We start from the raw sequence: 19,968 nt of genomic DNA on the forward strand, positions 1-19,968 counted from the left end.
AGTGCTGGCAGCATAGGAGTCATATACACAACTACTGGAGGGCATGTTTCCTTTTGCATGCTGCTCAAAGCTCGTAGTTTGGGGATGGCAACCTGCCTTCTACGGATGCTTGTCTCCAAACTCTGCCCATCGGCCAATGGAGTCTGTGCGCACCAAATGCTGGCTCGGCCCTTTTATTTCTCTGCTTTCTCCAGGGTACCAGCCAGTGAGGGCACAGTGTGGTCTCCATCTTATGCACCCAGCCGTATTTGCGAAATGGGGGGCCACCGGTGTGGCTGGAATTGGTTGAGGAGGTGAACAGGTTGAACGCTCTTCTACCTTTTGGCATCCTCATGCTCATAGGAAAAATGGGAGCCTGGTGCGAAAAATATAAAAAACTATTTCTATTGGAAATATTTACCCATTCGGCACGACCAGTAGGATCGTCCGTGCTAGCCCCCACCAGTCCTTCCTTTGCAGGTAATCGGCCGTACCGAAGGAAATACTAGCGCCGAGCCAAATGCCCAGCGCAAAAATAGTATAAATAGCGGCCCGTCCTCTTGAGTCGCATGTGAGAGGAAAAATTTTACACATACAAATACGCGCATACGACCTGTCTTTTTTGCCCCTCATACTTTCCTACACATAATGGCAGACACTACATCAGTCGTTCCCGGCTGGAAACGCCTTCTGCAGGCTATGGGCCGGCGCAAGTCTCTTGAGATGATGCTGTCGCAGCTCGAGGGAGACCAGGGCGAGCTGAAGCGGACTCTCAGCGCCTTCGACCTGTGCCTGATGGGTCTGGGCGTCATCATTGGCTCCGGAATCTTCGTCGTTTCGGGCACTGCTGCCGCGCAGCTGGCCGGTCCTTCTCTTGTGATCTCAGTGCTCATCGCTGGTCTCGCCTCGATGCTGTCAGCGTTCTCGTACGCCGAGCTGTCCACTATGGTTCCGGTCGTCGGCGCGTCTTCATATACCTTCGTTTACACGACTATGGGCGAGTTCCTGGCGTTTCTGATCGGATGGGTGATGACGCTCGAGTGGCTCGTCGGCTGTGCTGCTGTGGCCGTCGGCTGGTCAAGCTACATTGTGCGGTTCTTCCAGGACGCCTTCAACGTAAAGTTCACAGAGAAGACAACCATGGCGCCTGTGTACTGGGACTCTACGAACAACTCATTCAAGGTCCACAGTGGTGCGATCATGAACATCCCGGCGATGTTTATTGTGCTTGCTACCATGACGATTCTGTGCGTGGGCGTGACCGAGTCAAAGATGGTCAACAATGTTGTAACCGTGGTCAAGGTCGTCGTCATTCTGGTAGTTCATTTTTGCCTCGATCAAGTACATTAACCGCGACAACTACACGCCGTTTATGCCTCCCACGCATGACGGCAATTTCGGTGTGGTTGGAATCTTCAAGGGCGCCCAGCAGTTCTTCTTTGCCTTCATTGGATTCGATGCCCTGGCTAGTGCCGCACAAGAGGCCAAGAACCCGCAGCGTGACCTGCCTATCAGTATCTGTGTTTCGCTTATTGTGTGCACGCTCCTGTACGGCACCATGGTCGTGGTCCTGACTGGCCTTACCAAGTACCCGAACCTCAACACTGCCTCGCCTGCGACCACCGCTCTGGAGGTACACGCGAACACCAAGTGGCTGCGTATCCTGGTGGGCATTGGCGCCATTGCCGGTCTGACCACTGTCACCATGGTTCTGCAGATGGTGCAGTCCCGTATCTGGGTGGCTATTGCCCGCGATGGCCTGTTCCCCGGCTTCTTTGGCCGCCTGAGCCCGCGCTTCAAGACGCCCATCAACGGACAGCTGATCTGTGGCATCATTGCTGCTGTCATTGCCGCGTTCCTTCCTGTTGATATTCTGTCTGATTTGACGTCGCTGGCTGCCCTGCTGTCGTACTTTTTGGTGCATATCAGCGTCGTTGTGCTCCGCTTCACCAAGCCCGAAGCCGACCGCACGTTCAGCGTGCCTCTTGCCATCTTCCGCGTTCCGATTCTGTCGGTCCTGGGCGCGATCATCTGCATTGCTCTATTCGTCCTGTCTGGCGGCCAGAACATCCTGCGCACATGCATCTGGATGGCCATTGGCATCGTTATCTACTTTGCCTTCTCGATCCGCAACTCGCACCTGCGTTACAAGGATGGCACGGTCAGCGAGGACGCCTCTCAGCAGTACGAGGATATGTTCCCGCCCAAGCCGTACACGGCCGAGTCCAACTCGTCCAAGGATGGCGTTACTGTCGTGACAAAGGGTTCCCAAGTAGAGTCGCACATTGAGTCGCACATGCCGCCGTCGCCTATGAATCCTCATGATCCGTACCTGGCCATCTGCCCGGCCAAGCCTGACGACCTGCCTGAGCCCTACACACCGCCAAAGAACGGCCACCACGGCAACTACTAAACCCAGCACTTCATTTACATACATATGTATCCTTTACTAGTTAATAGCATTACACTCACAACCATCTTCTATCCAACCATCTTGGCCAGGTCGTCTGGCGGATACTTTGTCTGCGCAAACCGCATCAGCCTCTTAATCGACTGGATCCATTTGCGCTGCGTCTCATCGTTCAGTACATGCGCAACCTTGCTTGCCGAGATATTCTCTCTGGCCGCTCGCGCATGAATACCGACCTGCGTCACGCCGACTGGCCACGGCGCATTGCCGATAGACAGCTGCAGATACGCGTCCTGTGCCTTCATGTACTCGCGATCCATCATGTTGCGTGCAATCTCCGTCACCCGTGCCACCACATCGGCCTCGAGTTTGCCCAGCTTCAACCCGCTGAAGAATGGCTTCAGGTAGTCTGCCGACTGCCGCATCGTCGCCGCTGCCAACTTGCCCTCAGTTGACCTTTGCTCGTCCTCGGGCCGGTTCGCCAGATAGTCCTCCCACTCATAAAGAGTCCGCTTAAAGTACGCATGCAGCAATGTGTTGAGCTGCTCTGCGTCCGTCCGCAGCAGCTCCAACGAGACTTTGTCTGTGTCGTATTCCTTTAACTGGGCGTACTGTGCTCTCCGTCTCTCCTCCTCGTCGTCCTGCATCTTCGCCTGCCGCTTCAGATCCGCCATCATCGCGCCTTCCTCCACCTGCGCCAACATACGCCGGAACTCGTTCCCCTGCCCATCGAGCTTCTCCTCGTGAAGCTCCAGATTGCGTAGCCGGCTGCGGACGCTTCGAGTCGCTCTCGCCAAACAAACGGATCGGCTCGCCGCGCGCACGTAGCCGCTTGATCACCTCCTCGTTGCTTGATCGCGCTGCTGACCTTTGGCTCGTCGGCTTCGGCAACCACCGGCACGTCCTCGTTCTTTGTATCTGCAGGGACTTCCTGTGGCGCAAATGATGGCACAGGTCTGGCTGGAGCTCCTCCGTTCTGTCTGTACTCCTCTTCAGCAAGTTCGCTAGCGCGCACATACTTTTTGCGCTTTTCACCGCTCCTCTCGGCGTTCTTTGCAGCGACCTTGTCGAACTGTTGTTTGCGCTTCTTGGTCTCGCTTGAAATTGCTGCCCTTAGCGCGTCCATTCTCGGCAAAATAGTTAGTGTACAAGGTTCGTGAAATGTAAGGCTGTAGTGGAAAAGGGAGTAAACGCAGAAAACCCGTTTGAGAAAACCAGCCCTAGCAAATGCCAGCTATATTTAATCTAATCGCTAATATAATTTTTCATCCAGGGCATAGTGTACATTGCTGGGCATGCTCACATATACATACTAAGTATTCCCCTGCACTGTCACCAGCAAATACAACATCCCTGCCTGCTGGAAAAAAGGCAGTGGCCTGAGCATGGCTCCACAAGATGATTTAGATGCCGATTCACATCAGATTGCCCATGATCATGCATGATTCATGGTAAGCTTTACAGTAAGCGGCTCGATATTGGGAACTCTGCCACTTTAAATAGAGGTTATAGACACTGCTCTCACCCTCACTTGTACTCCTTGCCTTATCCCAACTCGAACTGTTTCAATATGTACTCAACAGCACAAACTTTACCAACACTCATTCTTGAGCCCATCTTTTTGAACTTGCTTGGTATTGACCCTGAGGTGGATAGCTTCATTTCCAGCAGCGAGGAGGAGGAGGAGGAGGAGCAGTTAGAGAACGGACTCACGGAGACTGGTCAAAGTGGGAAGTCGCTTAGTGTTGCAGCTGCTCTATCCTTGACTGGCTGCTGCCAGCATTGGCGGGATGTGGCCCTTGGAGCCATCTTCAGATATGCTACTGTCGGCAGACATCACAGAGGCGCCGAGCCTGGTCGCTGGCTTAATTCGGTGATGGTGGACCACAGCCTGGAACTTGCTACAGGACTTGGCATTGCCACTAGTGTCCGATTTGTGATGCTGTCATTCGATCTGTGCGACATTCTCGATGGCACAGCTATTGATGAGCTCCTCGTTGGACCACGTATTCCCATCTGTCGCTGCTTATCCACCTGCACCTTCGCTCGACACCTGCCGATATTGGTGCAAAGCTGCTCGAGGAAACAGCAAACGCCTATCCGATTTTACAACGCCGTGGATAACATCTTTCCTGGAGCCAAACGTGTGATCATCCAGTGTGCCAACCTAGTGAACTGGGTCGACATTTCTGGGCAGTTTATTGACGAACTCTTTTCCGGTCTAATGAGAGGCAAAACCTGCATTAGAATCGGTGGTGAACATGCAAAAACGTATTCTGTGGTCCCAGGTAACGTTCTTCGTCACAGTACTGGACCCCTCCGTACGCTCGTTGCGTTTGGGATAGGCGAGGGCTCCGTAGTGGGTGAAATAATTAGGAGGAACTCTGGGACACTGGAAGTACTTCATTTTGGCACCATGGATCCTAATGTAGTCCGCACGATTCTGTTCAACAACGACGGCACGCCAGTTGTTTATGACCGGCTAACTGCCCTGAATATAGTAGACCGCTGTGAGCAGATCACATACGCTAACGATTTCCTTATGCCATCAGACGGTGCCACATTCCCAATGCTGGAGTCGCTTGTGTTTTCATCCAGATCCCTTGGTTTGCATGAATTCCTGGCCCGAGGATCTGGGAGATTGTTAACTAGGGTTGATTGGATTCCAAGTCACTCGACGATTGAGCGCCTAATTCGGTATGGTTTTTTCAACCCAGAGCGCTACCCGGCGATAAAAAGTATTCTGTTTGCATATGATGGCAGCAGAGATACATTGGAACCTTCGACTGAATCCGACCAGCCTTGCACTTCGACTCTGCCGCAACGCATGCAATGTCCTAGTAATGGGTGATCGTATCACTCGGCTTGGGGATCATCTACTCGACCTTGACAACCTCAACCCGCATGTTCAGATTCTTCGGATGCTGTTTATGGTAGCCACGATCGAGGAGGCTCTAGGCTTCATTAAGACCCGTCCATTCCTGCGTCGATTAGGAATCGCAGTCGACTTTACCAGACTGAGCAAATGAGCCAGTGCTCAGAGCATGCTGGCTGCAGTGCCACATGTGTTGTGCCAAGGACAGATGGAATCAGTCATGGTTCAGATGATACCCCTACAAATGATATCGAGCGCTTTATCCATATCCCACATTGCCTTATTCTGCACGGATAGCAAGTATGTCGAGGAACTTTACAAAGCGTACCACCCACTTGTCCGAGCGACTGAACCAGACTTGACCTCTATGTTCAACATGTCAGCCTAGAAGGGTTTGTCCTTGCCAAGTTCTGCATGACCCTAGTTTACCTATTCCTTCTATGTCCTAGCCTGCGCACTATTGATGGTGGTTTGATCGGTAGCCTTCACACCATACACCGCAGCCAGCTTCAAGAGTACGCAGAATTTAAGGAACTGGAGGCAAAACTGTTGGCATTAGTAGCTGATATGTGAATAGAAATAAATTCTGGCACATCCTATCTGAATACAAAGTGACATTTAAAACATGTATATTGGATTATTGTTTGTAGTGGTCGTCATAGCGGTGACTGGTGATGAGAACTGTTAACAAACGAAAAAAAAAATCGATGCTTATCAGTATACATATAGCACGAATCGTGAAATAAAAGCTAAGGGAAAAGTGGACTATCAGGTTATTGGGGTTATTTTAACTGTGGGCTCGGTATTGTGTATGGTGATGTAGTATAATGCCAGTGTCCCTGTGCAAATAGGAACTTTTCATATATACAGGGAGCGAGCAATAGACATTTAAGTGAACATTAACAAAACGTGGAAGGCGGGCAATCAACACATCACCAGATGCATATAAAATTGGGAGGAGGCTATTACAAATTTGGTCCAGTCTCTTTATCAGGCTTTTTTTAGAAACAAGGGAGAGGCAGGAGGGCAGCAGTCACTACTATGACGACTATTGGTATCAGAACGTCACAGGAAGTTTGGTTAGGGTGACAGACTATAAAAAGGAGATTTTATAGTGAACAGCCACTGCTTTGTATACCTGGAATGTAATACTTGCGTAGTGTTAATTTCAAGAATATATCAAAGGTATCGTATGTGAATATGGCTTATGTGGGGAAATGGTTACATTTAGGTCGAAAACTAATATTGACAGAAGAAAATGGAGGTCCAGTCGGCCTGAGGCTCAGTTTTATGTATTTTGATCATGTATTTTAATCGTTGGTGACCCATAAGTGGTTCGGCACTCCAACGTCAACAGTATGAACAGGCAATAGGGCATATGTAGCATTGGTGAAGCATGCACAAGACTACTTCCTGGCCAATACATCAGTCAGAATCAATGCGCCAAACGACACCTGAATCGAGCTGCACTAACAGATTTTCCAGACAACATCCTGGATCTGCCCCTAATGGATAATGACCAGGGAAGCACATATCAAATGGAAAGTAAGGAACCTGGTGCGGTCGGCTGTATAAAATTATCACATGTCTTGGCTGAAGGCGGCATGTAGCGAGTGACAAAAAATTGGAAAACAGGCCATCGTTCAAGTGCTGGGTCTTGGGATGCAAAAATATGACATCGAAGATCGGTGAGGTGATAAAGGCAGCCCAAGCCGCGCATGTCGTTGGCAAGCTGGATGTTGGGCAGGAACGATTCGAGCCGAATTCCTTTGCAGACATGCACCTGGCAGGTGACCATGGGGAAGAATTGAAAAGGAACAGAGCTTATGGAAAAGATAAAGGGCTGCGCAGACACCTGGTCGCATACAAAGACCTTGTCCTTGAGCATGCTTGGGTCCAGCATTGGTCTCATCATTGCATATAGCCTCGTAGGCATCCATACCCTAGGCATAGAGGAGTTTGACTCGTGGAGACCAGCATTCAGTATTGCCATATTTTTCCAGCTCCTGATCGCCATAGTAGGCGTTTTTTTTTTTGCGCCATATACGTGGTCATACACCTGGTCGATCTGACAACCATCGAAAAGCAACCGCTGCTGTTGCAATTCTTAGGTGACCATTTCGTCGTAGACTATGGCGCGCTTTACTGTTAGACCATTGTAGTCTAGCAGCACCTGGTTGATTGATGAAGTGTCTTTTATATAGATAGTGACATCCACATAACGTAACGGAAGAGAGCCGGTTTATCATTAGCGGGATTTGAATAGACGGTTTAAAATGAGACTAGCGACTAGGGACGAGAGTGATCAGATCGGAGAGATTGATCAGTAGAGGGATCTGGGGACTAGTGGGCTGGGTGGCCCGTCACAATGACTCACGGTGCACTTTACAAGAGCTGACTTCATGCTGGAAACTCTACCACTTTGAATAGAGGTATAGACACTGCTCTCACCCTTCACTCGTACTCCTTGCCTTATCCCAACTCGAACTGTTTCAATATGTACTCAACAGCACAAACTTTACCAACACTCATTCTTGAGCCTATCTTTTTGAAGCTTGCTTGGTATTGACCCTGAGGTGGATAGCTTCATTTCCAGCAGCGAGGAGGAAGAGGAGGAGCAGTTAGAGAACGGACCTCACGGAGACTGGTCAAAGTGGGAAGTCGCTTAGTGTTGCAGCTGCTCTATCCTTGACTGGCTGCTGCCAGCATTGGCGGGATGTGGCCCTTGGAGCCATCTTCAGATATGCTACTGTCGGCAGACATCACAGAGGCACCGAGCCTGGTCGCTGGCTTAATTCGGTGATGGTGGACCACAGCCTGGAACTTGCTACAGGACTTGGTCATTGCTACTAGTGTCCGATTTGTGATGCTGTCATTCGATTTGCGCGACATTCTCGATGGCACAGCTATTGATGAGCTCCTCGTTGGCCACGTATTCCCATCTGTCGCTGTTATCCACCTGCACCTTCGCTCGACACCTGCCGATATTGGTGCAAAGCTGCTCGAGGAAACAGCAAACGCCATCCGATTTTGCAACGCCGTGGACAACATCTTTCCTGGAGCCAAACGTGTGATCATCCAGTGTGCCAACCTAGTGAACTGGGTCCGACATTTCTGGGCAGTTTATTGACGAACTCTTTTCCGGTCTAATGAGAGGCAAAACCTGCATTAGAATCGGTGATGGGCAGGTAACATCGTATTCTGTTGATCCAGGCAGCATTCTTTGTCACAGTACCGGGCCCCTCCGTACGCTCGTTGCGTTTGGGATAGGCGAAGGCTCCCCAGTGGGTGAAATAATTAGGAGGAACTCTGGGACACTGGAAGTACTTCATTTTGGCACCATGGATCCTAATGTAGTCCGCACGATTCTGTTCAACAACGACGGCACACCAGTTGTTTATGACCGGCTAACTACTCTGTACATAGTGGACCACTGTGAGCAGATCACATACGCTAACAATTTCCTTATGCCGTCAGATGGTTCCACGTTCCCAATGCTGGAGTCACTCGTGTTTACATCCCAATCTCCAGGCCTATATGAATTTCTGGCCCGAGGAACTGGGAGATTGTTGACTAAAATTGACTTTTTTTCAAATCACTCGACGATTGAGCGCCTAATTCGGTATGGTTTCTTCAACCCAGAGCGCTACCCGGCGATAAAAAGTATTCTGTTTGCATATGATGGCAGCAGGGATACATCGGAACCTTCACTGAATCCGACCAGCCTTGCACTTCGACTCTGCCGCAACGCATGCAATGCCATGGTGATTGGTGATACTATCACTTGGCTTGATGACCATCTACTCGACCTTGACAATCTCAACCCGCATGTTCAGACCCTTCGACTGCCATTTATGGTAGCCACGATTGAGGAGGCTCTAGGTTCATTAAGACCCGTCCATTCCTGCGTCGATTGGGAATCGCAGTCGATTTACCAGACGAGCAAATGAGCCAGTGCTCAGAGCATGCTGGCTGCAGTGCCACATGTGCTGTGCCAAGGACAGATGGAATCGGTCATGGTTCAGATGATACCCCTACAAATGATATCCGAGCGCTTTATCCACACTCCACATTGCCTTATTCTGCACGGATAGCAAGTATGTCGAGGAACTTTACAAAGCGTACCACCCACTGTCCGAGCGACTAACCAGGACTTGACCTCTACGTTCAACATGTACAGTCTTAGAAGGGATCTGTTCCTTGCCAAGTTCTGCATGACCCTTGTTCACTTATTCCTTCTATGTCCTAACTTGCGCAGCTATTGATGGTGGTTTGATCGGTAGCCTTCACACCATACACCGCAGCCAGCTTCAAGAGTACGTCGGAATTTAAGGAACTGGAGGCAAAACTGTTGGCATTAGTAGCTGATGCGTGAATAGGAAATAGATTCTGGCACATCCTATCTGAATGCAAGTGACATTTGAAACGTGTATTGGACTGCTACTGACATTACAACACTGTATTAGGATTTATGATAAACAGGCCTCAGAGCTTAGTCGCCTTGTAGAAGCTTGCATACATGTTGACTCGATCAATCGGCACCAGTGAGCCAGGTTTACGGATTGAAAGAGCCTCAACTGCAAACCCATGCTTCCTGAACACCTCGATATACCATGGAACCCGAGCAGCACTCCGCCAGAGCACGAATCCGCCAGTGCGCACAGCACGAGCCAGTGCAATAACCTCCTCATCCGCATCCTTCTCAGTGAACCAATCCATGTGGTCCATAATCACAGCTTTGGTCAGCTCACCCGGCTGCACTTTACGCAAGACATCCAGAATAGTCGACGTATGCAGCGTGAACGTGGTGTGGGTGTCGTTCGCAGCTTGCTTCAGCGTTCTGAAACCATCGGGTGTCAGATAGTCTGGGCGACACTGCTCCGAGTAGCTGCGACTGAATAGAAGGTGATAGAAGTAGTTGTCGTTGACAAACGACGTTGATGTGGCAACCGGATCAATCGTGTCTGCCATGTACTGGCCCATCGACCCCTCGCTGCGCAGCATATTCCACTGGTTGATGGGCACACCCAGCAGCTGCCACATTGCCACCGGATTGTCCATGATGCGGATTGCCAGGGTGCTGAGAATGCGTCCACGCACCTTGTCTAGCCATGTTTCACGCTGCTCAGCTAAGGACTTGGCCACAACCAATGACTGTGTATACTTGTGCACGCCAAGCCAACTTGCAGATTGCGCGCAGGCAATGCAGGGCCAGGCCAGAGTACCCTGTCGTGTACAGATTGCGGTGGGCCAGATCGCCTAGCAGCATTTCCAGAGCAGGCGACGACTTTGGTGCAAAAGTATCGGCATTGCCTCTCCAGAACTGGTATGCGCTGGATGAGAGGTGGGCTGACAGCTTACAATCCAGAATGTCGACAAAATCGCTCTTCAGGCCGCATCCAAACATCTGCCAGAACTCGTCGTAGTCAAGAGTGCGCAGTGCAGCCAGCTTGAGCTCCAGCAGGTGGTTCTGGCACGGGTTCATATCGATGCACTGGATCCTCAGTCCTGGCTGGTGCGCCTGCATATGCCAGGGCATTGTCACCGGCCGATGTAATCACCATTACATTGTCGTTGGCTGTCAGCTCCAAAACCTCGACATCGCGCCTTGGATCCTCCCATGTAAACCCATAGATGTATGTCGCAAACTGGGCGTGCTCGGGTTTGGATGGGGTATAGGGCATACGCACCCAGCCGTGCGTGTGCTTGTTGCTAGCTGAAGACGCAATTGCTGGAACCCCGAGGATTTCCGGCGCCATGACACTTGCGGGGGTATCGGTGACATCAGTGGTTGGAAGTTGCTTGGGGGAATTGCCGGGTGTCAGATAGCCGGAATCGACACGGGTGATCGCACTCAAGCGTTGACTTGTCGGATGATTCTGAGCCTGACTGGTTGCTAGGGGCTGTGTTTGCGCCATGTACGCCGTGGCCTGTCCGATTATCTGTGTTGCTGCCAATGTTTCCTATGTGTCCACAGGCAGTGTCATACAGCACATTCGAGCCAATAGCCGAGACATGCGCAGCCTGCCGCAGGTGGTGCATTTCCGAGCCATACATAGTAGGGCATCTGGATCAGATACGGCACGACAAAGTGGTTGCGGGCATTCAGGACCTTGTGCGTGTCGAACTTGTGCTCAAGATAGTTGCGGCGGCACGGGTGCAGATATACGTGGTCAAACTCGAACCAGTGCTGCCAAAAGACACGTGTGAACCAGTTGCATTGGTAGTTGAGGATGCCTGCTGTCTCCGACTGGGCCGATGGGCCTGAGGCACCGGAAACATAAAAGTCGACAACTCCCAACAAACCGACGGCGGGCTTCAGCAGTGTAGACAGGCGGTCGACCACGGGGTTGAATGACTCAATCATCGACAGCGAGTACGACATCGTGATAAGATCGATCTTGCCAATGTCATCCGCCAGACCAGGAAGCTCAAAAGTGGCAGCATCCTGGCACAGCACGGTGACATTGGTCCAGCCGCGCTCACGAAACCGGTCCTCAGCTACCTTGCACAGAGGACGACACAGGTCAATCAGATACACACGCTCGAACTGCTTGATGCCAAAGTATTTGTCCATCTGCTCGATATTCCACCCGGTCCCGCCGCCAACATCAATCCAAATCGGCTTGGAGCCGTTCTGCACGCGACTGCGAAGCTCAGCAGCCACTAGTTTTAGCATAGTAGTGCGCCCGCGCAATAGTCCGCCGCGTGTAGCATCGTATACGTCGGCCTGGCCCTCGTAGAAAGCGTCCAGGCGGCCTTGCTGGTTCGTGTGCAGCCCCAGTGGCTTAAAGAAGCAGTTGTAGGCAAACTTGACAGCAGTCTTGAGCCGCTCAATACCGGCGTAGGCAGCGCCTCCAACAAGCGTCAGCAAGGCGCATCCAATTGCAGCCCGCTTCTTATTCTGGGACGGCATTTCCGAATATTGCCCAGGCGCAATGTATGCGTCGTTATTTGACAGATCGCGAGCCACTGCAGCTGATGCAAGTACAAGAAACAGCATTGCAATGTGCAGCAGGGGCGGGCGGCTGGCGCATCCGAGTATTTGGGACTCAGATACAGAAGGCTTCATCGTAAAAACAAAATAACTGACTTGATTGTGACTGCGAACTGGCCCCAACTATTGACTAGCCAAATGGAAAATAAAACCAAAAAAGGATATAGTGCTATAATCTGGACACTATTAGGGATAGGGAATTGGGATTGAAAGACGGAGGGAAAATGGGAGAAGGATGGCGCATTCCTACCGCGCAGGCTCTTTATATTAGCAGCTGGGCATGCTACATGCCAATGCAAATGATACGAGAAAAACAGTTGAAACACACGTCGGCAAAAAGAAGGACGCAAGGAGGCAGAAAACTGCAGTATGCCTCCAGTAGTGGGAGAGTTCCCCTGGGTCTGCGTGTGCGCTGTCGTGTCGCAGACAGGCAGCGCGAGCAGAGAGAGATAGCCCCAATCCTATTCATGCACCACGGCCACTGTATATTGCCTTTTTCAAATGGTAGACTGACCACCTATCCATCCATGGCATGCGCTTTTTGGAGAACCACAGCACTCCATTCTGCATCTTCTGGTTTGAAAAAGGGCTGGCAGACAGTATAGAAAAAGGTAAGAGCGACCATATATTTATTCCCTCAATGCACGTCTTGACAGCAGTAGAGAACGGGGGAGCGCAACCAATGGCAGTGCGCATGTGTCTTTATCCAGCTGTGTTCTAGGGCAAGAAAAGATGTTGCGCAGGTGCAGGACGGTTGGTAGCGCCAATACCTTACTGATATTCAGCGAAACAAGGGGCGGGAGGCATGATTCACATAGTCGCTCACAGAACCGATCCCAACCATAGCCAGAACGTGCCAAGCCCCTGGTGCAGCCTCGGGCTGGCTAGGTTATCTGGGTGGGCGCGTGGGATTGACGAGGGGAGGAAAGGGGCTGTATGCATATATTGCGTGTTTGATTTTCTACATCATCCAGGGGCAGTCGTCAGCGCACGCTCCGGCTGCGTGCAGAATCTTTGGAGGAGAGCTGTGCTTGTGATGGCCAGGGGATTTGGACCAATTGCGGTCGATCATGGTGGAAACGTGGGTGATTTCGGTGTTCACTTCAGAATCGTAGTGAGGGCTCGCTGCATACACTGCAAGATACGGGAAAGCGAGCCCATTGGCAATGAGAAAATATAAAACCCCTGCATGTGTCTGCGTGGTCCACCTCCACTGTCTGGATCTCAGATCACTGACCTTGCTCGCCTATGGTCCAAACGAACCACTATGAGGTCGACGGGTGAACACAAATCCAGCACACTTGGTAATAAACCACCATGAGAGCTGGGTCCCACAGCCACAACCAAGAAAGCTTTTGCGAAGTGGAACTGGATCACCTAGCACAACTATACGATGGAGGCAAGACAAAAACAAGGCAGCACGCAACTGGTGGCTTAGAGCCACACGGGCAGGCGGGCTAAACAGCACTCGGATTTCGTGCTTAATTTCATGCCCAGTACACGGCCGGCTTCTGGTTTGTCACAGTCGGTTCAGCGCCTGGAAAAAAACGCCCTATGGCGCCTAGTGTGAGAAGAGTCCACACGGGCTGCTACCGTATACAGAAAGCAGATGTATATTGTCGCTGGATTCTGCAGAGTGTGGCTTGCAAGGTGCCCAGGGAGCTGCACGACAAATAAAGAACCTGTCCTCCTTGCTTGTTCAGTTTGAGCGCATAATCGCCGCCTTTTCCGAAAAAGGGCATAGGTATGTACCCCATCCATATTGTCACTTGGGGAGGAGGTGCAATTTTGCAGGCTTCAGCGTGTTTTTTTTCCTGCTCCACATTGCGGCAAAGCGCGATAAGAGTTTTCTGTGTTGCGGCTTCCATGTTGTGTTGTTTTGAAATTCGACGGAGCTAATGGGTTGCGGAGGAGGCTCGTGTTAATAGATAGAGTAGCGAGATAAAGTAGCAACAGGCATTGGGCAGAGCAAGCAAATTCGGCTGGAGGACAATGTGTTCTGCTTCAGCGTCCGTGGAAGGACGCACTTGCAATGCAGCTGTCTCCCCGGGAACAACAGGGCACAATTCTACGAGCAATCGAGTATATTTGGATTGTGGTGAGTGGTCTCGCCTGCACCTTCTCCTGGCGGACAGATGTGCCGTGAAACAAAAATAAACAGGGAGAATGGGTGCCTATTTTGATATCCTCACGCTCCCTATCCCCGAGGAGGTGAGCACATATAAATTGTCTTGTTGCGGACAAGCAACGGTGACGCCTTCTAAAATGGAATGTACATTTTTTAAGTATAAATCCGTGCTATCAAGCAAACTCGTTTGCCCTACACTCCCTTGGCATTTTTCTCCGGTATCTATTCTGGTATGCATCCATGTCGTTAGTCTCTATTACCTTCAGTCTTTTCTATTTATATTATTTATAAACATACAGTATTGGTGACAGCATTCGCCTCTTCCTACCTCACTAGTCTCCATATCCTTCTATATGCTAGATGGGGCCGCAAAAGCCAAAAGACCCTAGGACATTTGCAGTGATAAACATCCGCACCAGTCAGACGAGTAGCGCCAGCAGCAGCAGCAGTGGCAGCAGCAGAAACATAAGCCGCAGCTTCCAATACGCGCATTCACTCTCCACACTAAGCACCGAGCTCACGATGGTAACGGCACAGCCGGCGCGCACCGCGCCAGTAATCAACCCGCAGGCCGGCGCGCGGCAAGCCAGCAATCCATTCGACGCTGGCCAGCCGTCCACACGCGCATCGCCAACGACCATGATGGTTATGTATGCAAGCGAGGGGCGCTGGCAGCGCATCACGTTTCCGCCAAATGTCACGGTGGGGCAGGCGCGCGACCTCTGCATGCTGCGGTTCAGCGTCTGGCAGAATCTGGTCAGGGACACTGCGCAGTCGGTGCATTCCTCGTCATCGAATGCAGAGTCGCTCGGGAACGTCTCGAGTACAAGCAACGAATCGGTGCGCGAGCAGTTCGGATTGTACTGGGCGGCGCGCGGGCTGTGGCTCGAGAACAACCGGCTGCTCAGTTCATATGGGTTTGAAACAGCGGATGTGCTGGAACTGCAGGACCGCGAAGACATTGTTTTGCAGCAAGTAGAGGCGCCAGCAGCCGAGGGCCTGATATACCATTTGCAGAATAAAGGCGTAGGCGCGGCGTGGAAGCTCAAGTACCTGGTGCTGCGCAACCAGACGCTGTATGTGTGCCGACGCAAAGGCGACGACATTTCGATGGCGCAGGTGGAGGTGGATTTGACACACAAGTTCCGCATTATCGACCAAAACGGGCAGGCCAGCCGGGAGGCGGCTACCAGCGACAGGCTCCCCGACGCCAGTGCTGAGATGGCGCTGGGGCTGGCCAGCGCGCACGGGCGGCAGATGGGCGGGGACGGGGCGCCATTGCTGGTGCTGAGCGGGAAGAAAGTCCATGTGTTCTGCACACAGTCCCTGGTCGACTACGATTACTGGCGGCGGGCGCTCCGGCAGGCGGCGGGCAGCCGGGGGTCGTCGCGGCGCTCCTCCATGCCATCAGGCGGCCCGCGCCACCCGCGCACTCCATCGCTGGCGTCTACCACAGTCTCGAGCTCCAGCCCGACAATGGGTGCATTGCGCAGGTTCGTCTCCACGGCCTACCGCAAGCGCGCCGGTATCGGGCTGCAACTATGCCACTGTGCAGTGGTGCCTGGGGCTCTGTATGGGTTTTGCGGGCAGGACCCTACGGGGCTTAGCGACGGGCAGCTGGAGGGGCCGCGGATTTCCGGATCGTGCTTGATCCAATGGCGGTGTTTGTGGCGGGCGAGCAGCACGGCGACCGGTTCATTGTGCGGCTCTTCGATGTCTCCGAGTTGCTGTGGCTCGAGGTTGGCACGCAGCCGCAACGCGACCGGTGGCTAAACGCATTGTGTGGGATCGGCGGCATTTCGCAGACGGATTACTTTGACCTCGAAAGCATCTGCAATGGCACTGCGGCCGACCAGGACTTGTCGCTGCGGCGGTCAAGGTCGTTTGTTTCGACGATTTCGCGCGCCGAGTGGCCAATGCCGCCCAGTATTATGCCTATGTCATTGAGTAGCATGGGGCCGACACTGCGCGGGTGGCGACCAAGGGGCAAGAATATGGTAAAGCAGCATTTAGCCAGGGCGGAGAAAAGTGCTGGGAGCAAGCCGTCGCTGGACGCGGTCGGCGGGCAGGCAGACGAGTCCGAGGGGCTATTGTCGCGGCTCCCGCAGTGGTTCAAGCGGCGAGGCTCACTGTCCAGCTAGATATTCTGCATGTTCCGTGGTTGGTTTATATGTCGAAATACGAAGCACTGGAAATGAATAGGCTGTATGGTATGGATCGGCCGATCAAGCTACGAGCGGCTGCATGGCATGCGATCGGCTCGGGAAGCGCAGGCAAGCTGAACCGGCAATCGGCTTCGTGAAGCGACTGCAAGGGTTATGCGGGGTTTAGAAAAAATTTTTCGCTTTGCCTTTTGCCTTCACAATGTATTTTTCTTAGGGATTTTTTGTACTATTACTTTTGATGGCTGTCTAGCTCTAGTTTCTCGTGGATGCGGGCTCTGCGACGGCGTGCCTGTAGAGAGATCGAGGCTTCTCTGCTCCACTGCTTCCTGCTAGTATAGTGGCTCGGTAAAGGTAAGAGTCGGATCTTCTCCTGCCTAGGCAGTTTTGTTCTTTTTCTTTTGGAATGATGCACAATATGATTAGTCTTTAGGACAGCCCGAGATACCACTCGGGTGCTATGGCTACACCTTGTCTACTACTGACCCAAATACCACATCGAGGTGGTAGGTAGATTTCCACAAAAATAACCAGGATGCGATTCAAACCTACTAATTATACAACCATCTGTGTTTTATGTTTAGAACAGCACCGAAGCAATTCGAGAGCGAGGCCTCGCTTTTCTTCTACAAGGGATGCTTGGCCGATGCAGGGAAATAGGCGTGGCTTTTGTGTTTAGATAAAAAGTTGATAAAACATGTATTTTATGTGTCTGGCGGTGGGAAGCACATGCTCCCTCATTCGCATTGATTGCGCTTGGGACCAGCTCGATTTTGATTTTGATTCTGGCTTTTAGCTGATACACATGGTGTCGGGACCGGATATCGCAAAGCCGGCGGATATGCTTTGGCAGTGGCTGGTATGTTTACATGGCACAAACACAAACATCGCCACCTGGAAAGCACGCAGACTAGCCATGATAGAGTGGACTTTGGCCTAGGCTTGCCGTGACCATGCCAAGAAAACGACATTCGCCTCTATGAGCAGCGATATAAATAACACTTGCTCGGGCGGTAGGCCACCAGAAGACGAATCATTTATATCTCCCAATTCGATTACTAGACCATGGACCAAAAGCAAAAAGGCACGAATCCCTTTGACGACGTCAGCCTGCAGAACAGCCCCAAGCAAGCGGGGTCGGAAAGCACGGTGCAGGCGTACCGGCAGTGGCTCGAGGACAGCGACAGCGACACGGTCAAGCACTCGCCTGAAATCGGCAGCCCGCCGCAATACGCCGAAAGCCCGCACGCCCCGCACCGGCGGGTGCTCAGCGACTCGCCGGCCAGGCCGTCGGCATTGTACACGCCGGTAGCAGAGCCCAGGAATGACCCGCGTGTATACCTGGAGCAGCCGATCATCGGACCGACGGTGCCGCGCATCAAGCCCGCGCGCTCCATGCCACCAGAGCCCATCGCCAAGCAGGACAAATCGCCGAGCCGGTTCCTGAACATGCCCAAGCAGCTGGCCAAGCAAATGTCCTGCGCAATCTCCCGTCCTTGTCGCCTAGCTACAGAACCGTGGGGCGGACATTGACGAGCCAAAGGCTCAAAAGCACCTCGCCGCAGTCGGCGCCCGTCGAGCACTCGGGCAGCATGGACAGCCTGTTTGCTGGTGCCACAAGGCAGAACCGCCTGAGACACGCCGAGCGCATTAGGCGCACGCCTCTGCATCCGTCGCTGGTCGAGGTCAACATGGAGCGCAGCGGCCAGGCCCGGGCGGCGTCTAGCAAGCCCGAGATCAAAGAAGGAAGCAATGTCGAGTGGGAGTACCACCGCATGGACGCAGGCCGCGGGTGGGAGTGCGTTCTGTGGGCGTTCCTATGTAATTTCGGCGTGGGCTCGGCGCCCGGCACATTTGCGGCCTTCCAGGTGCATTACCAGGACAATGCCAGCCAGCGCGACCCAGCCATGCTCGATGAGTCAGCCCACACCACGCATGCATTGACCAAGACCTCGCTGACGTATATTTCGCTGATCGGTGCGTTGCTAATGGCGGTCTGTGCGGCAGCGTCAGGTATGGCTGGGGCGTTCTCGGACCGCACAGGCCCGCGCGCCAGCGCTTTGACCGGGGCGTTTGTCAGCGCTTTGGCGTTGCTGGTGGGCTCGTACTCGGACGACCTCCGAATGCTCAGCATCGTCCAGGGCGCCGTGCAGGGCGTGGGTGTGGCATTGGTTGCGGTGCCTGCGTATATGGTGCCTGCGCACTGGTTCGAGCGGCACCGCGCATTGGCCTCGGGCTTGTCCCTGGCCGGCACTGCCCTGGGCACAGCCTGTCTGACGCCGGCGCTCCACGCGCTGCTTTCGCGTCACGGCATGCAGACCGCCATGCGTGTGCAGGCGCTGGTGGCACTGGTATCCGGCAGCGTCGGCAGCGCCGGACTGCAGACGCGCGTGGCAGTGGCCAGGCCGAGAAGAATCACATGGAAAGTCTTCTATGACATGCGGCTGGCAGTGCTGGCTCTGGTGGCATTGCTGGCAGGCGCGTCGCTGACGCTGCAGCTTCTGTGTTTGCCGGGGTTTGCGCATCTGCTGGGGATGACGGAGCGGTTGCATGCAGTGTATGCGCTAGGGGCAGCCGCGTGCGTGGGTCTGGTGGCCGGCGGACTGGTGGCAGACCGCACCGGATACATTGCCGGCATCGGGCTGAGCCAGCTGGCCATGGGGGCATTCACACTGGCGCTGTGGCTACCGGCGCGCGGACCGGCGGTGTTTTTCGCGTACGTCGTGTGCTACGGGCTGGCTATGGGGGTTCTGGGCGCGGTACTACCGGCCAGCATCATGCAGATGTTTGGGATTGCGCGGGCCTTCACCATGCTGGGCATAGCTACCATGGCTGCGGCTGTGGGCGTGCTGGCCACACTGCCCATGGCCGTGGAGTTCCAGCAGCGCGCCAGCCAGAACCGCAGTGTGCAGTTTCTGATTGGCATCAGCGGCGGGCTGTCGATATTGGCGGGCATTGCTGCCCTGCTGCTGCCGTATCTGCAGCGCCGGCATCTAATGAGGGTGCTGAACAAGAGCGTTTGGGTGGAGTAGGAGGATTTATTTCTGTTCTTCTTCGGGCGTGCGGGTTACCAGGGCCATTGCATGGATGCCGCCGTCCATGGCCATCTCGTGCTTGAACAGACTGTAGATGCTGCGCTGGCGCTGTAGCAGGCGCTGGCCCGCGAACTGCGAGGAGACGACTTTGATTTTGAAATGCGTTTCGGTGCTGGTTACGCCCTGCATGGGCGCGTGGTGCCGGTGCTTGTGCGACTCGTTTTCGATCTCCAGCACCGTCGGCGCATAGGCTGCTTCGATGCGCTGCCGGATAAGCTGCTCCAGGGGCCCGGGCGCAGTGGTCATTTTCTGGCGGAGGGCAGAAAGAACGCGCATTTAAAAAAAACGAATATGTGGGAAAGAGAAGGGGAGAGATAGAGCG

At 53.1% G+C, this 19,968-nt stretch overlaps 10 protein-coding genes across 10 annotated transcripts; 6 read left to right on the forward strand and 4 right to left on the reverse strand.

The window, feature by feature from the left end:
- The first annotated feature begins 572 nt into the window (after positions 1-572).
- DL89DRAFT_265536 (amino acid transporter) lies at positions 573-2,437 on the forward strand. Its single transcript, XM_040886707.1, has 2 exons — positions 573-1,296; positions 1,322-2,437. Exons 1-2 carry the CDS (start codon positions 628-630, stop codon positions 2,390-2,392), a joined length of 1,740 nt encoding a protein of 579 aa, XP_040745249.1. The 5' UTR covers positions 573-627; the 3' UTR covers positions 2,393-2,437.
- Positions 2,423-3,561, reverse strand: DL89DRAFT_265537 (Prp18-domain-containing protein). Its single transcript, XM_040886708.1, has 2 exons — positions 3,214-3,561; positions 2,423-3,157 (listed from the first exon to the last, which is right to left on the reverse strand). Exons 1-2 carry the CDS (start codon positions 3,513-3,515, stop codon positions 2,461-2,463), a joined length of 999 nt encoding a protein of 332 aa, XP_040745250.1. The 5' UTR covers positions 3,516-3,561; the 3' UTR covers positions 2,423-2,460.
- Positions 3,562-3,916: 355 nt separating this feature from the next.
- On the forward strand, positions 3,917-5,863 carry DL89DRAFT_265538 (uncharacterized protein). The gene is made up of 6 exons (XM_040886709.1): positions 3,917-4,385; positions 4,479-5,134; positions 5,190-5,391; positions 5,424-5,459; positions 5,494-5,588; positions 5,621-5,863. The coding sequence occupies exons 1-6, from the start codon at positions 3,960-3,962 to the stop codon at positions 5,835-5,837; spliced, it is 1,632 nt and encodes a 543-aa protein (XP_040745251.1). The 5' UTR covers positions 3,917-3,959; the 3' UTR covers positions 5,838-5,863.
- A 935-nt stretch (positions 5,864-6,798) lies between these two features.
- Positions 6,799-7,281, reverse strand: DL89DRAFT_255557 (uncharacterized protein; the record flags this gene model as incomplete). The annotated part of the gene is made up of 1 exon (XM_040885366.1): positions 6,799-7,281. One exon carries the CDS (start codon positions 7,279-7,281, stop codon positions 6,799-6,801), a length of 483 nt encoding a protein of 160 aa, XP_040745252.1.
- A 435-nt stretch (positions 7,282-7,716) lies between these two features.
- Positions 7,717-9,666, forward strand: DL89DRAFT_265540 (uncharacterized protein). The gene is given in 7 exon segments (XM_040886710.1): positions 7,717-7,826; positions 7,971-8,046; positions 8,098-8,367; positions 8,387-9,121; positions 9,157-9,361; positions 9,416-9,438; positions 9,473-9,666. 7 exon segments carry the CDS (start codon positions 7,762-7,764, stop codon positions 9,527-9,529), a joined length of 1,431 nt encoding a protein of 476 aa, XP_040745253.1. The 5' UTR covers positions 7,717-7,761; the 3' UTR covers positions 9,530-9,666.
- Positions 9,667-9,748: 82 nt separating this feature from the next.
- On the reverse strand, positions 9,749-12,464 carry DL89DRAFT_265542 (uncharacterized protein; the record flags this gene model as incomplete). The annotated part of the gene is made up of 5 exons (XM_040886711.1): positions 11,320-12,464; positions 11,155-11,288; positions 10,826-11,129; positions 10,490-10,785; positions 9,749-10,446 (listed from the first exon to the last, which is right to left on the reverse strand). The coding sequence occupies exons 1-5, from the start codon at positions 12,334-12,336 to the stop codon at positions 9,750-9,752; spliced, it is 2,448 nt and encodes an 815-aa protein (XP_040745254.1). The 5' UTR covers positions 12,337-12,464.
- A 1,592-nt stretch (positions 12,465-14,056) lies between these two features.
- DL89DRAFT_265543 (uncharacterized protein) lies at positions 14,057-14,566 on the forward strand. The gene has a single exon (XM_040886712.1). It carries the CDS (start codon positions 14,254-14,256, stop codon positions 14,416-14,418), a length of 165 nt encoding a protein of 54 aa, XP_040745255.1. The 5' UTR covers positions 14,057-14,253; the 3' UTR covers positions 14,419-14,566.
- Positions 14,567-14,598: 32 nt separating this feature from the next.
- On the forward strand, positions 14,599-16,765 carry DL89DRAFT_265544 (uncharacterized protein). The gene is made up of 2 exons (XM_040886713.1): positions 14,599-15,938; positions 16,013-16,765. The coding sequence occupies exons 1-2, from the start codon at positions 14,912-14,914 to the stop codon at positions 16,528-16,530; spliced, it is 1,545 nt and encodes a 514-aa protein (XP_040745256.1). The 5' UTR covers positions 14,599-14,911; the 3' UTR covers positions 16,531-16,765.
- Positions 16,766-17,587: 822 nt separating this feature from the next.
- Positions 17,588-19,926, forward strand: DL89DRAFT_265545 (MFS general substrate transporter). The gene is made up of 2 exons (XM_040886714.1): positions 17,588-18,026; positions 18,059-19,926. The coding sequence occupies exons 1-2, from the start codon at positions 17,617-17,619 to the stop codon at positions 19,581-19,583; spliced, it is 1,935 nt and encodes a 644-aa protein (XP_040745257.1). The 5' UTR covers positions 17,588-17,616; the 3' UTR covers positions 19,584-19,926.
- Positions 19,590-19,892, reverse strand: DL89DRAFT_291127 (bola-like protein; the record flags this gene model as incomplete). The annotated part of the gene is made up of 1 exon (XM_040890166.1): positions 19,590-19,892. One exon carries the CDS (start codon positions 19,890-19,892, stop codon positions 19,590-19,592), a length of 303 nt encoding a protein of 100 aa, XP_040745258.1.
- Positions 19,927-19,968: the final 42 nt, after the last annotated feature.

This window comes from Linderina pennispora (genome assembly GCF_002104995.1).
Source record: "Linderina pennispora strain ATCC 12442 chromosome Unknown DL89scaffold_3, whole genome shotgun sequence".
Lineage (NCBI taxonomy): Eukaryota > Fungi > Kickxellomycota > Kickxellomycetes > Kickxellales > Kickxellaceae > Linderina > Linderina pennispora.

Excerpts from the sequence above, each read along its gene's own strand:
- DL89DRAFT_265536 (XM_040886707.1), top strand. The coding sequence starts at position 628 with ATGGCAGACACTACATCAGTCGTTCCCGGCTGGAAACGCCTTCTGCAG. Across the intron at positions 1,297-1,321 it reads TCAAGGTCGTCGTCATTCTG|TACATTAACCGCGACAACTA; the intron begins GTAGTTCATTTT and ends GCCTCGATCAAG.
- DL89DRAFT_265537 (XM_040886708.1), bottom strand. The coding sequence starts at position 3,515 with ATGGACGCGCTAAGGGCAGCAATTTCAAGCGAGACCAAGAAGCGCAAA. Across the intron at positions 3,158-3,213 it reads GGAGGTGATCAAGCGGCTAC|CCGGCTACGCAATCTGGAGC; the intron begins GTGCGCGCGGCG and ends AAGCGTCCGCAG.
- DL89DRAFT_265538 (XM_040886709.1), top strand. The coding sequence starts at position 3,960 with ATGTACTCAACAGCACAAACTTTACCAACACTCATTCTTGAGCCCATC. Across the intron at positions 5,460-5,493 it reads GCTGCAGTGCCACATGTGTT|ATGATACCCCTACAAATGAT; the intron begins GTGCCAAGGACA and ends GTCATGGTTCAG. Across the intron at positions 5,589-5,620 it reads GTCGAGGAACTTTACAAAGC|ACTTGACCTCTATGTTCAAC; the intron begins GTACCACCCACT and ends CGACTGAACCAG.
- DL89DRAFT_265540 (XM_040886710.1), top strand. The coding sequence starts at position 7,762 with ATGTACTCAACAGCACAAACTTTACCAACACTCATTCTTGAGCCTATC. Across the intron at positions 8,047-8,097 it reads TCACAGAGGCACCGAGCCTG|GACTTGGTCATTGCTACTAG; the intron begins GTCGCTGGCTTA and ends AACTTGCTACAG. Across the intron at positions 9,439-9,472 it reads TTGACCTCTACGTTCAACAT|TTCTGCATGACCCTTGTTCA; the intron begins GTACAGTCTTAG and ends TTCCTTGCCAAG.
- DL89DRAFT_265543 (XM_040886712.1), top strand. The coding sequence starts at position 14,254 with ATGTGTTCTGCTTCAGCGTCCGTGGAAGGACGCACTTGCAATGCAGCT.
- DL89DRAFT_265544 (XM_040886713.1), top strand. The coding sequence starts at position 14,912 with ATGGTAACGGCACAGCCGGCGCGCACCGCGCCAGTAATCAACCCGCAG. Across the intron at positions 15,939-16,012 it reads CGGGCTGCAACTATGCCACT|GGGCCGCGGATTTCCGGATC; the intron begins GTGCAGTGGTGC and ends GGGCAGCTGGAG.
- DL89DRAFT_265545 (XM_040886714.1), top strand. The coding sequence starts at position 17,617 with ATGGACCAAAAGCAAAAAGGCACGAATCCCTTTGACGACGTCAGCCTG. Across the intron at positions 18,027-18,058 it reads AAGCAGCTGGCCAAGCAAAT|CTACAGAACCGTGGGGCGGA; the intron begins GTCCTGCGCAAT and ends CTTGTCGCCTAG.